This window comes from Sander vitreus, chromosome 5 (assembly GCF_031162955.1).
Source record: "Sander vitreus isolate 19-12246 chromosome 5, sanVit1, whole genome shotgun sequence".
In the NCBI taxonomy this organism is placed as follows: domain Eukaryota; kingdom Metazoa; phylum Chordata; class Actinopteri; order Perciformes; family Percidae; genus Sander; species Sander vitreus.
The window spans coordinates 9,204,484-9,222,336 of NC_135859.1; the positions used below are offsets into that span (position 1 = coordinate 9,204,484).

The 17,853-nt window shown below is 39.3% G+C and overlaps 1 protein-coding gene and 1 pseudogene across 1 annotated transcript in view; both read left to right on the plus strand.

Moving 5' to 3' along the window:
* The window catches only part of abca2 (ATP-binding cassette, sub-family A (ABC1), member 2), a 176,862-nt gene that overhangs the window by 90,627 nt on the left and 68,382 nt on the right, over positions 1–17,853 (plus strand). The window contains exons 28-29 of the mRNA XM_078250330.1: positions 3,015–3,209; positions 13,784–13,886. Coding sequence (XP_078106456.1) covers positions 3,015–3,209; positions 13,784–13,886 — 298 coding nt within the window. The remainder of the gene's footprint in view (positions 1–3,014; positions 3,210–13,783; positions 13,887–17,853) is intronic.
* LOC144517979 (uncharacterized) lies at positions 4,550–10,469 on the plus strand (annotated as a pseudogene).

Genomic DNA, 17,853 nt, shown 5'->3' on the forward strand with positions numbered 1-17,853 from the left:
GTCCTCATTTAAAATAGAGATAGCTATCCTCTGTAACTGTCTGGTATACAGGGATGCTGGGTTAAGTTGTGGCTCCCCAGTCAGCCAACTGGGCTATTTCAGGACGGTTTAAGGAACTCCTCTCCTTTAAGGATACGTGAACGAACCATGACACCAGGGAAAATTACAGGACTGACTCAATAAAAGCACGGTAAAACATGGTCATTATAAAATATATACAGTACTTTCCTTAGACAATACAAGCGCTGATTTGCACACAGCTTTACGGTTGGCTTCAAAGTTCAATTTTGCATCAATGATGGTCCCATGGTATTTATAGAATTCCACGTACTCAGTGGTCTGACCGTTAATTAAAGTGTCTTAGTTCATATGATTTTTCAATGAGCATATCCTTAGTTTTAGATATGTTAAGCTGGAGGTAAGTATGAGAGAGGCTCTAGGGGCCCTGCATGCTGCATCCCCACCGTAGTGCAGAACTGGGTCCACTATCAAGTTAAAATCCCCCCCTAGAACAATATTATGGTTCCCTACAGCTTGTAATTTTCTTTCCAAAACTTTAAAAAATGCCTGATCATATTAGCTGCATATATTTTAGCCAGGATTAGTTATTGCCCTTGTATTTCAGCCAGAACGATAATACCTCTTCCAGAGTTATCCTTAATTTGTTTAATAATTGAAATTGCAAGTGTTTTCTAATCATTGTAACAACCCCCTACATTTGCCCGTATAGACCCCATACTATGAAATACTTATCCAACCCATCCTCCACACAATTTTTCAGATTTTTTCGACATATACGTTTCTTGCAAAAAATACCACATCATGTTTGTCTCTTTTAAGACTGGACATAACCTTCCTCCTCTTGATGGGATTCCCCACTCCATTAACATTCCAGGTGGAGAAACGTATAGAGCTTAAGTTACGACATAACTGTATATTAAAATATCAAAGTCATCTTCTGAGGACATACGAAATACATAGAGGTGATGACTAAACTAGCACAACTAACTCCCAACTACTCACAGAACAGTCCATGTGCACCTCAACCTGAACAATGCATAGTCCATCTCCCTTTAAAGTTTGGCTTTCTGGTCCGTGATCCGTTCTTGCTCCACATGATCCATCTCCCGTGCACTGCTACCAAAAACCAAAATTCTAGCTAGTGTTCTATATTAGCGCCAGTTCACTCCAGGAGAAAGACGCAAATAAGTAAACAGAGGCAGCAAGCAGCACATAATAGCAAATCCCACGTTGACCCGATGCTGCACATCATTATAACTCCCTCGTCAGCAAATCACTCCATAGAGTCTATGAATGCCATCGCCTTTCAAATGTCTTAACTCCATCCTTGGCGTCTATTTTTGGCAGGATACAGGATTTTGAATGTCACCTCTTGCTCATGAAGCTTTTTCTTACACTCCTTGAATTTCTTGAATGTTTCATCTGTTTGGCTTTGGAGTAATCCGGGAAAAGCATTATGTTATTATTCTGCCAAGTCAGTTTACCCTTGATTCTTTCCACCTGCAACACCAGGTCCTTGTCCGATGAGCTTAGAAATCTCGCTAGAATGGTTCTGGGTTTGTCTTCTGCCGTAGGCTGCTGGCCGGCGGTTCCACCTCAATTTCTCCCTCAATCTCCAGCAACTCCCAAATCAGCTCCATCAGAAACTTGACTGCATCTCCTGCTTTTTTGCCCTCGTGAATAACGACAAAACGGAAATCTTAAATTTTTCTAACAGTTGTGTAACCAGAGACGTTACAAACCCCGGGTAAATATTGGAGATGTATTTGAAAGATGGAGACAGCTTAGAGCCCAAAAGGACGCTGAGTTGGCTAATTTCCTCCTGAACAGATAAGCATTAGCTTCAGGCTAATTTATCACGGCTACAAGGGACGGGCATTTTATGTCATTTCAACCTTTGTGTACTCACATTGAATTATATAGCTAGAGTACCCAAATTGGTTACTCGCAAAAACAATTGAGACACAGCCAGTAAAGTGATCCTGACTAGTCCTAGCTAACGCCGCCATGCTAACCCTGCTAACTGCTAACGTTACTGGAGGACTAGGCAAGCGGGCCACGGCTGTTTACAACGTGTAGCCTGTTCAGCAACCATAGCCGACAATGGTGAGTTATTTTCAGCCAAGAAAGGGGGGCTGTAAATTGGGAAGAGAGGACTGTGAGTTTGCTGTGTGTTTAGCGATTGTTGCCGTAATTATAAGCCAATAAAGTGTGTTCAGTCGGGTGGAGAGGACGGCAAGGTAGTATTATTTTTAGCGGTTCTTACCGTAACTCTAAGATGAGGGATTGTGTCTGTCCGTCAGGTGGAGAGGACGACGAGGTTGTTGTGTTTTTAGCGGTTCCTACCGTAATTCTAAGCCTAGGAAGTGTGTTTGTCCATCGGGTGCAGAGGACAACGAGGTTGTTGTGTTTTTAGCGGTTCCTACCGTAATTCTAAGCCGAAAAAGTGTGTCTGTCAGTTGGGTACAGAGCTCGGCGTGTGCACAGGCTTATATGACTGTCAATATAGCCAGCATCTAACATTAGCTACTCCGCTTGCTGTGGAGTAATGTCTGGCTATGTGAGACAAGCGTCTAGCAACATTGTTGTGGATGCTGCGGTCTCAACCTGGCAACCTTGGTGAACTTTGAGTCTCGGGAGGAGGGGGCGGGGGAGATGACACTCTCCAGTATTTTGAATTTGTACTGCAGTAACTAGTTTAAACACTAGCTGTCAGTATAACATATTTATGTGCCTGTGTATGTGATGACTGCTTTTCATGATTGAATTGTCTTGTTGCAGTGTTGTATGTGTTATTTGTTCTCAGGTCTCTCTTGTAAAAGAGATCTTGTTCTGAATAAATAAAGCTTAGTAATAAGCGAAATATTGTATGCATTGTAATGCAAAATGTGCTGCTATTCGTTTTAACTCATTTCATTTATTTTTCCATTTAGTTTTTTTTCTTCTGATGTCTCTTTCACCTCCAGTGGATGCGGAGAACCCCTCGTTCCCAGAGCCAGAGGCATTGGAAGGGCAGGGCAGCTTCAAGTTGGAGGGTTGGTGGTTAAAGCTAGGCCAGTTTCATGGCCTCATCATCAAGAGGTTCCACTGTGCCAAGAGGAACACTAAGGGCCTCTTCTCTCAGATCCTCCTGCCTGCCTTCTTCGTCTGTGTGGCCATGACTGTGGCCTTATCTGTGCCTGAGATTGGTGAGATTTTACATATATTTTTAAGAGTAGGTTTTTATCCTGCTTCTCTGCCCTACCAGGCATGTAGAAAGTTCAGTAACCGAAAAAGCAGGTATACGGACAGTATTGCTAAGGTGTTTCATGCTGATGATTATACTGATTGGTGATCAAAGTTTTGTACAGAGTTGACTACATTATTCTGCCGTATTTGGGTTACAGATGAAGCCACATAGAATTTCCTGTGCCTTATTTTTTTCTTTATTAGACAGAAAACGAACACAGTCATACGCAACTAAGAAACCATACACCTAAATTTTGCTGTAACTAGAAACGCATATATTGCCACATTAAAATCTAAATAAACTATATCTAGACAATATATTATTCCAAATTATACTATTATATTTAGAAACCAAATACCGGTGCTTATTATTATTATTATTATTATTATTATTATATGTCAAACCACGTCGTCACATCTGCCGCAACTTCAGTGACTCATGTCTGGAGGCGCTCCTGAGTCCCATGGTGTTTGTAGGTGGTACATACTGTATGATATATATACGCTATATTAATACATCCTTTATCGACGCGCTACATCCCTAGTTAAGACATTAGAACATGTAATGTTACCATCCAACCAATATAGGCTGTAGAAGCTGCAGGACATAACCATCTTTATTTCCCAGTCACATCCTTATTAATAGTTAATTAGTGACACATAAGCACAGAACTGTACTGTGAAATGTAGTAGGATATCAGTCTTATTTCCCCTTATTATTATCTTATTAGAAGGTAATGTGTACACATTCCCACTGTTAGATCATATTAGAAGGTAATGTATACATCTTACAACAAAAATGACTAATTGATGAACATATTATAAGTATACAGGTTAAATAAACACACGTGATATTTAAAAATGTAATGATTGATTAATTGTGTAGGCTTTGCAGTTCGCTTGTGTCTGATCTTTTAACGTTACAGCTGCTTTCCGCTTCGTCCTTCATTTGCCTGTGAAGACAGAAGAGAGAATTTGTTACTTGCAAATGGAAGTGTTGCAAGCGGTACAGCAGTGGTGAATATTGTTATGGTTGTAAAATGGACGTGGACGTGCTGACATTTACGGTAAGCGTATTGTGTCACTTCCAGTGTTCCTGTGTTACGGACGCTAGTTTGCTGCTCCAGCAAAACTTACTCAACTCTGCTTTATTGTTTAAATTAGCGGCTATTTGCCTGGATTGCATTTAAATTACACTAGTTATACTCAAGCACTTATACTTCTCTTCTCTTACAGCGACTGCCTCGCTGATCTCACAATTGTTAAACCGCTGTTAGCTACTTTAGCTTAGCCATTAGCAATGGCTAATTCTTCTCCCTCTCCTACTCTCTCTTGCTCTGTGTGTCAAATGTTTAGCTATTCCTCTGCCTTCTTTAGTAATAATGATACATATAAATGTAGTTTATTCGTTGCTCTGGAGGCGAGGCTTAGTGAGTTAGAGGCACGGCTCCGTACCATGGAATCCAAATCGTATGCTTCCGTAGCTAGCCAGTGCCCTGTAGCTGGGGCGGGCCAACATGCTATAGCTTCTTTTAGCAGTCCCCCGGCAGACCCCGAGCAGCAGGACAAGTGGGTGACTGTCTGAGGGAAGTGTAGCGTTAGTTCTAAACCAGGGAGTGCATATGGCTGCGTTCGCTCTAAACCCGAGCATCTTCGCCTTTCTAACAGTTTCTCCCTACTCAGTGATACACCCGCTGAAAAGCCAACTCTGGTTATTGGGCTCTATACTGCGATATGTGAGGCTGGCGGCTCCAGCGGCTGCGGTCATGTGCGTCCCTGGAACCAGAGCGGGTGATCTAGAATCCTATATAAAGCTGCAGGCTAAAAATAACCGTAAATACAGTAAGATCATACTTCACGTAGGTGGTAATGATACCCGATTACGTAAATCGGAGATCACTAAAATGAATGTTAAGTCACTTTGTATATATGCATAGACAATGTCAGACTCAGTGGTTTTCTCTGGACCCCTGCCAAACCTGATCAGTGATGAAATGTACAGCCGCATGTCATCCTTCAACCGCTGGTTGTCGGAATGGTGCCCAGCTAATGATGTGGGCTATGTGAATAACTGGAGGGCGTTCTGGGGAAAGCCTGGTCTGATTGAGAGAGACGGCATTCATCCCACTTGGGACGGAGCCGTTCTCATATCAAAAAATCTGTTTGATATTAGTGATCAGAGGTGCAGTGCAATGCGCTCCTCTGTGCTTCCGTTGGAGCAGTCGCCCACTCATAGTCTAATAACCATAGTGTCTGTCCCCCGACTCAGATCGGTTAAATCAAAGGTAAACAAAAGAGGAGCTATACTTAAGAACGTAATTGGAATTAAAACTACCACTGCAATGATAGAACAGAATAGGAAAATTAGATGTGGACTATTAAATATTAGATCTCTGTCTTCTAAAGCAATTTTGGTAAACAATTTGATATCAGATAATCAAATTGATCTATTCTGTCTTACCGAAACCTGGCTGGGCCATGGAGAATATGTTAGTCTAAATGAAGCCACTCCTCCCAGTCATAATAATACTCAAATTCCTAGAGGCTCAGCCCGAGGAGGGGGAGTTGCAGCCATATTTGACTCAAGCCTGTTAATTAATCCTAAACCTAAACTAAATTATAACTTGTTTGAAAGCCTTGTTCTTAATCTTCAACATCCAACATGGAAAACATTACAGCCAATTATATTTGTTGTTATTTACAGAGTTCCAGGTCCGTATTCTGAATTTTTATCTGAATTGTCAGAGTTTTTATCATGTGTAGTCCTTAAGTCAGACAAAGTACTTATTGTAGGTGATTTTAATATCCATGTGGACGTTGACAGCAATAGCCTTAGTACTGCTTTCAACTCATTATTAGATTCAGTTGGTTTTAGTCAGAGTGTGCATAAGGCCACGCACTGTTTTAACCACACCCTCGACCTTGTGATGGCATATGGCATTGAAATTGAAGATTTAATAATATTTCCGCAGAATCCTGTATTATCAGATCATTTTTTAATAACTTTCGAATTCTTACTATATGAAATTAGATAAAAGCTTCTACACTAGATGCCTATCTGACAGTGCTATAGCTAAATTTAAGGAAGATATTCCAACAGCATTTAACTCAATCTCATGCCTTAATATAACCTTTATGTTAACTTTAGTCCCCCCCAAATTGATAAATTTGTAGACGGTGCTACGCCCTGCCTACGGATGACTTTAGACTCTGTTGCTCCCCTCAAAAAGAAGATGATGAAGCAAAGGAAACTAGCACCTTGGTATAACTCCCAAACTCACAAATTAAAACAAATCTCGCGGAAACTTGAAAGTAAATGGCGTTCCACCAAACTGGAAGAATCTCGTTTAGATTGGCAAGACAGTCTGAAAACCTATAGGAAGGCCCTCAGAAATGCCAGATCAGACTATTACTCATCACTAATAGAAGAAAATAAGAACAACCCAAGGTTTCTTTTCAGCACTGTAGCCAGGCTGACAGAGAGTCACAGCTCTATTGAGCCATCTATTCCTATAGCTCTGAGTAGTGATGACTTCATGAGGTTCTTTAATGATAAAATTAAAACAATTAGAGATAAAATTCATCACCTTTTTCCCTCAACTTCTAACGGTTCACCTTTAAACGCAGGACTACTAGAAAGAACGACAAGACCTGACATATACTTAGACTGCTTTTATCTTATAGACCTTCAACAATTAATGTTAAAAGTCTCTTCAGCTAAGCCATCTACCTGTCTCTTAGACCCCATCCCAACGAGGCTACTTAAAGAAGCGTTACTCGTGGTTAACACTTCATTACTAGATATGATCAATATGTCTTTATTAACAGATTATGTACCGCAGTCATTTAAAGTAGCTGTGATAGAACCTCTTCTGAAAAAACCCACCCTCGATCCTGAAGTCTTAGCCAACTATAGACCTATATCTAACCTTCCCTTTCTCTCCAAGATCCTTGAGAAGGTAGTCGCTAATCAGTTATGTGATTTTCTACATAGCAATAGTTTGAGGACTTTCAGTCAGGCTTTAGAAAGCATCATAGCACAGAGACGGCACTAGTGAAAATTACTAACGACCTTCTAACTGCTGCTGAAAAAGGACTTGTCTCCATATTTGTCTTATTAGATCTTAGTGCTGCATTCAACACTATTGACCATACTATCCTGTTACAGAGATTGGAACATTTAGTTGGCATTAAAGGAATCACACTAAGCTGGTTTAAGTCCTATTTCTCTGATCGATCTCAATTTGTTAATGTTAATGATAAATCCTCCAAGTACGCTAAAGTTAGCCATGGCGTTCCACAAGACTCAGTGCTTGGACCAATTCTATTCTCCTTATATATGCTTCCTCTAGGCAATATTATTAGGAAACACTCAATTAACTTTCACTGTTACGCGGATGACACCCAATTATACTTGTCAATCAAGCCAGATGAAACCAGTCAGTTAGCTAAACTTCAAGCATGCATTAAAGATATAAAATCCTGGATGACCTACAATTTTGTTGTGCTGGGCTCCAACACCTTCGAACTTCATTATCTAAAGATATAGCTACCCTGGATGGCATTGCCCTGGCCTCCAGCACTACTGTCAGAAATCTAGGAGTTATTTTTGATCAGGATATATCCTTTAACGCCCATCTAAGATTAATTGATTAAAAACAAACCTCAAGAACAGCCTTTTTTCATCTTCGTAACATTGCCAAAATTAGGAACCTCCTGTCTCAAAATGATGCTGAAAAACTAGTCCATGCATTCGCTACTTCCAGGCTGGACTACTATAATTCCTTAATATCAGGTTGCTCAAATACGTCCCTTAAGACTCTCCAGCTGATCTAGAATGCTGCAGCGCGTGTTCTGACAAGAACTAAGAAAAGAGATCATATTTCTCCTGTGTAAGCTTCTCTGCATTGGCTTCCTGTAAAATCCAGGATTGAATTTAAAATCCTTCTCCTGACCTACAAAGCTCTAAATGGTCTAGCACCATTATATCTAGAAGAGCTCTTAGTACCTTACTGTCCCACTAGAGCACTATGCTCCCAGAATTCAGAGCTACTTGTGGTTCCTAGAGTCTCTAAAAGTAGGATGGGAGCCAGAGCCTTCAGCTACCAGGCTCCTCTCCTGTGGAACCAGCTCCCAGTCTGGATTCGGGGGGCAGAGACCGTCACCACATTTAAGAATAAATTGAAAAGCCTCCTCTTTGATAAAGCTTATAGTTAGGGAGTGAGGAGTTGCAGCGTCCACCTAGCTCATCTTCCATATAATCAATAATATAATCAAAGTAGAGGGAGGCAGGCCAGTACAGCCCGATCCGGTTGGGGAGAGTTCTAGCCCAACCAGGCTCCTCTCCTTAATCTGTCTCTCTTAGTTATACTGTTATAGTTCTAGACTGCCGGGGGACTTCCTTCCTTCCTTTGACACACTGAGCTGCTCTCTCCTGTCTCTTTCCATTTGTTTCCATGTGTGTGCATCCTTGTCCCAGAAATGCTTGTTACTAACCTAGCTCTGGGGAGTTTACTCCCCGGAGTCCTTATGTTTTTTTTTGGCCCATCATATTTTCTTGGATTAGGATGGCACCAAGATCTTGGTTGCAGCTGTCACCGTGGTCCTGCTGCACTCCCTGCTACGCTCTGCGGTGCCCTGCAGTGTCCTGCTGTGCCACGCTACATCCAGTAACACCCTGCAGTGCCCTGCTATGACATGAACTACTATGACTACCATTGAAGTCACTGTTCCATTATCTTTATTGTGACTATTATTGCAACTGTTCATCACATCCCAACCGGCACCATCAGACACCGCCTACCAAGAGCCTGGGTCTGCCGAGGTTTCTTCCTAAAAGGGAGTTTTTCCTCGCCACTGTTGCACATATGCTTGCTCTTAGGGGAATTACTAGAATTGTTGGGGCTTTGTAAACTATAGAGTGTGGTCTAGACCTACTCTACCCTACTAAAGTGTCTTGAGATAACTCCTGTTATGATTTGATACTATAAATAAAATTGAATTGAATTGAATTAAAATAAAACACAAAAACACTGTAAGTTGTCACAGCAAAATCATGTAATGACTGTAAATAGGATCTGTATTCAGAAACAATAAATACACAGCAAACTAGTTGTCGTGGACTAAACATTGCAATGTCACAAAATACAGATAAACTAGTTATTGTGCTACGTGAAGGTTTAGCAGTAGTATAACCAATGACTATGAGTATACCTTAACTTACCGTGAGTGTCACCAAGATTCTCTATTTCTAGCTAAATCACTCTGTTATGACGACTTCTTCTTCTTCTTCTTCTTCTTCTTCTTCTTCTTCTTCTTCTTCTTCTTCTTCTCCTCCTCTTGAGTAATAGCGGATTGCAAACAACTTTTAGGTGCATACCGCCACCTACTGAGTGTGTAACGTGTCATTTTAAAGTGTTCTCATATTCTACTCACCAACCCTGTACTTTTTTGATGATGGTTCCACAGTGACTACATTCTGATTCCTCCTCCTCTGCATATTTATTGCAGCAGATGGACAAGGAAGTAGGTTACTCTAGTATCGATTTTTTGACCATTTTAAGACTCTTTCTCTCTTTGTTTGATTTCATTTAAAGTAAATATGGGCTTTGCTGTTATCTTCACTACTCATTTTAAAATAGACAGAGAGAAAAAAGAGAGAGAAAAAAAGAGAGAGATTTGCACTACGCTTCTTCAACATTTGTTCTGCTATTTATAGCTATACTTTTTAAAATATTAAGCTTTTTTTTAAAAGAATTACAATTAAAGTCAATGAGAGCAGGCTTCACATCCTTCAAATCCTCTTCTACATACCTTCACCAACAGACGCAATTGAAACATGAAAAAAATCAGCTATTAGGCTATATCGCAGCAGTTTGATATCTTTTACAGTTTTTGTGAAATCACTGTCTAAGTTTGGTGTTCATTTCAGGATTTTTCTGCGTTGATAATGGGTGTGTATTGCGTGACTTACACTGGGTGATGTAATTGCTAGAGCACAGAGCCTTAAACAAATCATCTTAGTCCCTTCTCTAAATTGTTCTCACGCCCACAATTATTACTTGTTATACATGATTTATATGTTAAAACGTAAGTATTCTTGTCTAGTTTCAGCCATTGTGCTCACGTAAGCTATAGGACTTATAATTTGTTTTAATTATCTACCTCAGAGCAACAAGACGGTCGGTGGATCTTTCATTGACGATAATGGTCCACTCTAGAGTATTTTGAAACTGCGATTTCAGAGTATTTTTTTATTTTTATCTACACAAATAATATACCAATAAGTTCGCAAAGGCCTTCTGGTGTTCACGATGAGGTCATTTTACTTATTCCACCTACAGTTTAGGCTGTGTGAGGGTTCTTTTCACAGGTCGCTCTCTGTGTCCCTTAATGGCAGCAGTTTGACACAGTCAGCTAATGGTCGTTAGCTGATTACAGCGATCAAAGCAATCTCCTCTATGTTTTCAAACATGGCCACTAATTAGTAGGCATCACGCAGCAATTTCGCCAGACAGTCAAATTGCAACTACAGACAGTAGAATGAAGATTAACGCAACATTACAATTAATTTACACACACACACACACACACACACACATGCACACACACACACACACACACACACACACACACACACACACCTTCATTGCCATGTGCCCCTAAGTGGCCTAGTGGTAAAGGTCTGTCCTTGATGAACGGGCCGCGTTTGATTCTGACCTGCGGCTCCACAGCAAACATGTCGTTTTAATTTATTATTGTGTACAGGTATGTCGTAATTAACTCAGTCACTCGATTTCTGCATCAGAGTGTATCACACAGCGTGGCACAAACATTGTCTGACGCAAAGCACGAATGTTGCTGAACGAATAGCAGATTTATTCCACAACAAAACTGAAACCGCTAGCCCCAGTTAAACCACCACTGCAAACCCTTACGTTTTATACAGCATCAGCTTTTTTTTAATATAGCCAGTACTCACACTGCGAGCTGTGTACACTGTGTTGTTGTGGAGATAGGTCTGGCAATGCAATACACAGATGGCCTGCCCGTTATACCGCTTTCACACCAGTGCCCAGTGTTTCACCAGATGTATGATCAGGGTTCAACCCTCCTTTTGGAAATGTAAACCAAGCCAGTCAACATGGGTATATCCCTGGTATGACATTTCAGGGATCACCTGGGTCAACCTGGGAGCACTACATTTCTCTTTGTTTGATTTCATTAAAAGTAAAAATGGGCTTTGCTGTTATCTTCACGACTCATTTTAAAATAGACAGAGAGAAAAAAGAGAGAGATTTGCGCTACGCAGCAGACGCACTGAACTGTAGTCTGCGGACGTTTACCACTGTCATGCCGCGATGTGTGTCTTGCCACTACTGTAACACCTACAACTTTCATACAATATGGCTATTATTCAACTTTTAAAGAGATATTATTAGACAACAACTATTACCAGTTATCACTTTTCCACATTTCTTACACCGTCTTCTTACACATTTTATCTAGCAATCCAGTTTAGCTTTCGCATTAGCTTTTCAAAAAAAACAATTATTCCACATCTTTTATACATTAGTGGTGCTATTCAAATTCATACTTATTAAAACCATTCCCACTTTCCAACTATTCTCACTACTTCAACTTCTTACGGATTTAAGCTATTAACCAGTTTAGCTTTAGCAATTGCATTCACACGCATTTTCTGCAGGAAATGCATTTTCTAGTTGGTTATACTACTGCTAAACCTTCCCATAGCACAATAACTAGTTTATCTGTATTTCGTGACGATGCAATGTCTACGACAACTAGCTATAGCCTAGCTAGCTTGCTGTGTATTTATTGTTGCTGAATGCAGATCACATTTACAGTCATTAAATGCAAGGCAAACGAGGGACGAAGTGGCAAGCAGCAATAACGTTAAAAGATCAGACAAAAGCGAACTGCAAAGCCTACACAATCAATTAATAAATGCATTTTTGAAATATCACGTGTTTATTTAACCTGTATACTAATATGAAAATATGCATCAATAAGCCATTTTTGGCTAATAAGATAATAATAAGGGGAAATAAGACTGATATCCTACTTCATTTTAGGGTACAGTTCTGTTCTTATGTGTCACTAATAACCCATTAATAAGGATGGGAAATAAAGATGGTTATGTCCTGCAGCTATATATATATAATCGAAATTAACGCGTTATTCTGACAGCCCTAATATATATATATATATATATATATATATATATATATATATATATATATGTTAGGGCTGTCAGAATAACGCTGCTAATATTCGATAATAATCTGAGAAAAAATAACACGTTAAAAAAATTAACGCAGATTAATCCATTCCATATTGACGTTTGCATACAGACGAAAATCTGGTGCCACTGATATGTCTGCGCTTCTCTCTGATGCTCTGAAACAGACGTTACAGGAAACACAAACCCCGCTGCATGTGACGCTAGTTAACACAATACTCAACAGCAGCTAACGTTAGCCTACCGCTAGCTAGTAGCTGGATTAAACACGGTTAAAATGCTGACAGGTAAAGCTAAACGGTGTAAAGTTTGACTGTGTTTCACTGGAGAGGATTCAACACCGGTATGTAACAATCTGCAGCTGCTGTCGGAGAAACAACACAGCCGGTGCGTTCAAAGAAACTGGTAAACTACAGCCTCGTGGTGCATTTGAAGTTATTGTAAATGTCCTTTTCCTATCTGGTTGTTGTTTTTGTCGTTCAACAGCAATTTACTAGTGAAATAAGTTATTGTTATGGTTATACATTATTATTAAATCATTTCCTTTTGACCATATGGCCTTAGCAATTACCCTTTTTTTTCTTTTCTTTTTTTACTTTCTTAAAAAGTATCGGTTCAGGCACCATTAATTATGTATGCGATTAATTTCGATTAATTAATCACAGAGTATGTAATTAATTAGATTACATTTTTTAATCGATTGACAGCCCTAATATATATATATATATATATATATATATATACACAGTATGTACTACCTACAAACACCACGGGACTCCAGAGCACCTCCAGGCATAAGTGACTGAAGTTGCGGCAGATGTGACGACGTGGTTTGACATTACCGTACTTTTCTTCTAATTTAAGTATTTGGTTTCTAAATAGAGAGTAATTTGGAATAATATATTGTCTAGATATAGTATAGTTTGAGTTCATTACGGCAATATATGCGTTTCTAGTTACAGCATAATTTAGGTGTGTGGTTTCCAATTAGCGTATAACTGTGTTTGTTTTCTGTCTATGAAAAACAACATTATTTCTAGTTATGGCCTAATTTGATTTAAAGTATGGCTTATTATGTATTTTTAATGTACCGGAAAATAAGTCTTTTCCAAAAGATGAGTCCCCTACTCATCTTTTGGAAAAGACTTATTTTCTTATATCCGGGTCAATACTGTATTATAAGGACAGTAAGTGCTCTTAGTAATAATAAAAGAAGCCCTAATAAAGAAGCCCTACCAAGTGGATGAACATTCTGTTTGTCTTGTTTTACAGGAGATTTGCCACCCCTGATCTTGTCCCCATCGCAGTATCATAACTATACTCAACCTAGAGGCAACTTCATTCCCTATGCCAACGAAGACAGACCCCAGTACAGGTAAGAAAAAACTGAGAGGTCATTTTTCTGCCTATAGATGAGGATAGATTTAGATAAAAATGACTCAAACCGGTTGGTTGCAGCTTTTGGGGGAAAATTATTGCAAAATGTCAACAGAAAAGCTGGTTTTAGGATCTCCAAACTTGGTAGCTTCAAATTAAGGAACATGGTCAGCTAAAATTGTCAGCATGCTAACATGCTCACAATGACAATAACCAGTATAATATTTTCCATCTTATTTTAACATGTTAGCATGCTAACTTTTGGTAATTATCCAATTCATCCAATAGTTGTTGAATAGTCAGTGTGGACCAAAGTGGTGGATTGACCAACAGACCAACATTGTAATGTAATATTAGTTGTGATAACAGCTAACTTGAAGCACAAACTAATAACTAGTGTCAGAAACAATAGTATTATATGCCAATTGCTACACAAAGCCCAGCAATGTTAGCCATTTGTTAACCCTTCCTGCTTCAGTTTCCAGACTGTGCTCGGGATGCACAGGGGATACTTCTGGGTTAAGCCCCTTCCCTTTCCTCAGCAGTTGGCAACCGAGACCCGGGAACTTGGCTTGGGTCTTGATTTATTTACTGATAAACTGTAGCTTAAGCATTACATTTAGTGCTACATTTACAGTTAATTACAATCATTAATGCCTAAATCATACTCTGTCACTTGCAGGCAACTCCCATCCATTTACTCTAAATATGCTGTTTTCAGATAAGTAATGTATTGTGGAGCTAGTCCATTTAAGGCTTTAAAAACAAATAGTAAGATTTTTAAATCAATTCTATATTTCACTGGTAACCAATGCAGGTGAGCCAGATCAGAAGTGTGTTGTCTTTTCCTTGTTCCAGTTAGAAGTTTAGCAGCTGCATTTTGAACTATTTGGAGTCTGGAAAGGGTAGAGTGGGTCAAGCCAAAAATACAGAGAATTACAGTAATTAAGCCGAGAGGTGATAAAAGCATGAATAACGATTTCCAGGTCGTGGTTGGATAAAAACAGCTTTAATTAAGCTGGGATTCTAAGCTGATAAAAGCTGCCCACAACACAACTGACTGTTTGTTAAAATTCAATGAAGTGTCCAGGAAGACACCATGATTTTTAACTTCATTTTGCGGAAGGGCCCAAACACATTGGTTAAGCTGGTGACAGAGCTTGGAAGGCCAAACAGTTTCTCCCCATCAAACATTTGATATCATTTAGACAATTAAAAGTGTAGAGCAGGTGTTATTAGGTGTAACAGGGAATATACAATTCTGTATCATCTGCATAACAGTAATACAAAACATTATATTTCACAAACATAGAGCCATGGGAAAGCATGAAAAATGAAATAAAAGAGGACCTACAATTTAACCTTGGGGGATGCCACATTTATATATACTTTAATCAGGAAATCACATTAAGATCAACATCTCATTTGCAAGTGAGACCTGAGTACAAAGTGAAATATCAAACAGAAATACAATCAAATGAAATTAAGAAAATATTTAAATATCAACAGTATGCAGGCATGAATGGAAAAATATAAAATTATTTTATACAATTAAGTTAAGAGTTAAAAAGATTTAAATTAAAAACACATTCATAAAAAACAACAGTAGAAAAGTCAGAAGTGCATTCTAGCATTGATGCCAATACAAAGACATATGACTATGCTATGTAAAACAGTCACAGTTAAAATTAAAGAGGTTGATCAAAATTTTGAATCGACCCATTGGTATCAGTGCATCCATTTTTAGATTACTCTATACATTATTCAAGAGAAATGGGGCAAAAAATCTAAAAACTGTCTTTCCAAGATTACTTTTTACTGCAGGGACAAAAAAGTGTAAGCCAATCCTGAGAAAGGGTGTTTTGAAAATAGTGTCTTGGCTCAGGAGTGAAGACAGGTAGGGGGGCAATTTTTGTAACAATCCCTTATAGATAAATATGTGAGCTGGATGCAGATCAATTTCTTATTGTGACAGAAAAGGTTCTATCTTTCAGGTAGGAGGCAAAACCATTGTAACACTGGACCTTGCAGACTGACTTCGCCCTCCAGGTGTTTTAAAAGAATGACTGGTCTATTGTGTCAAATGCTGGGCTGAGATCGAGCAGGACTAAAATGGCACAGGACCCAGTGTCGACAGAAGGAAGGATGTCATTATAAACCTTCTGCAGAGCAGATTCTGTGCTATGTAGAGCACTGAAGCCTGATTAGAATTTGTCGAAAATATTGAATTGGTTTAAGAGAAGACCTGGGAGAAAATAACTTTTTCCAAAATCTTAGAAAGAAACTAACTTGAAGATGGGCCTCTAGTTATTATGGTCATCTAGATTGGGTTTCTTTAGTAACGGTTGCATGTTTACAACTGCATGGTACGACTCCATGTGTTAAGTAGTTATTTAATATAGCCAAAATAAGGGATCCTTTTGTTTGCACTGATTGTCCATTAAAGGTAACACTGTCAAAATCAAGGTGTACAAAGCTGTAGAGAGATATATATCCAACAAAACTAAGCAGCTGCCTGTTCTACTTCTTCAAAGTCTGATTATATGTGCAGATAAGTTGTAACTATATTTTTCAAAAATCAAAAAATGTGTTTTGTCTATTTAATTATGCTGCAATACAGTATAGGATGCAACATGCTGTATTGGCTTATATAAGAAACATTTAATATATTTATTAGAAAAGACATTTGCTTTTGGACAGTTTAATAGTAAAAAATTAAAGGCACTGTATACCCATTGTTAACCCGCACAGTTCTTCACTTAATTTGGCCTCTTTGACCTGTTTACTGTGTGGGCTTGCACAGACTGTAATAAACATCTCCCTGACTCTTCTGTTAGCTTAATCATTCTTATATGTATGGAGTCCTGTGACCTCAATACGCAGCATATCTACAACCAAGTTCAACCAGAGCCAATGTCTAATTAGGCAGGACACTGTAACTGAAGATAGCTGTGAGGATGTAAAAGGCTTGCATTATTTAAAAAAAAAGAACATGTACACAGCAGTGGTTTCCTTTTAGTCGATTCACCCGGTACAACACATATAGTATGGGATATCATGCAGGTGTGTGACCTGACTGAAGAAAACTCTGTTTACCCCTGTAAGGCAGATGACCTGTGGCCCCATCTGCACATACAAACATCCAAGACCATTGACTGAACCCCTGAGTCCTATGCGTTTTGTTGCCAGCTCCAGCACTCTTGTGTGGAGAAAGTGCTGGGAAAGACTACCGTCTCCTCTTCGAGTCGAGAGATGCAGCTTTGTCTAAGTCTGATGGCAAGGAACGTTTGGTTGAAGTCCCCACTGGTAACTGGGATGACCACATGGAGTATGTTGGCGGGCTAGTCAAGTTTGAACCTCTAAAAGCGCTAGCCAGCTTGAGCTAGCTTTTGTCATGATGCCGATGACGTGCTGGACATCGGCTTAGTCATGCATGGTTTGTCGGAGGATGAACAGTCTTTATGATCAAGCCAATAAACCGCTGCTGCTGCATTGGTTGGCCATCCTTCTTCTCGTTGTACTGCTGTGGAAGCTGCCTACCGCTGTCTACAATTATGGAACGTGAGGATGCTGGCGTGAATATCGCCACTTCACAATCCGCGATCACTTCACAATCTTTTTTTTTTTTTGGTAAATTAAGTAGCTTAAGTTTTAGATTAGGTGTTGGTCATTCTCAACACCTTTCTATCCCCTGCTTTGACTCATCAATTCTGGACTCTGTGCTGCTGTCAGGGGCTGATTGGCCATCTGACAATTCTGGCAAATGCCAGAGGGGTCGGACCATTTTTTTTAATGTGGGCCGGTCAGATTCTTTTTTTTAATATACAAATAAATAGTTTTTACAGGCCGACAACGCATAGGAGGGGTTTTTATCGCTTGCACGATTTCACTATGGTTATAATAATAATAATTATATTAATAATAATACTAAATATTAAGCATTTGGCCAGTCGGCAACGGTCATT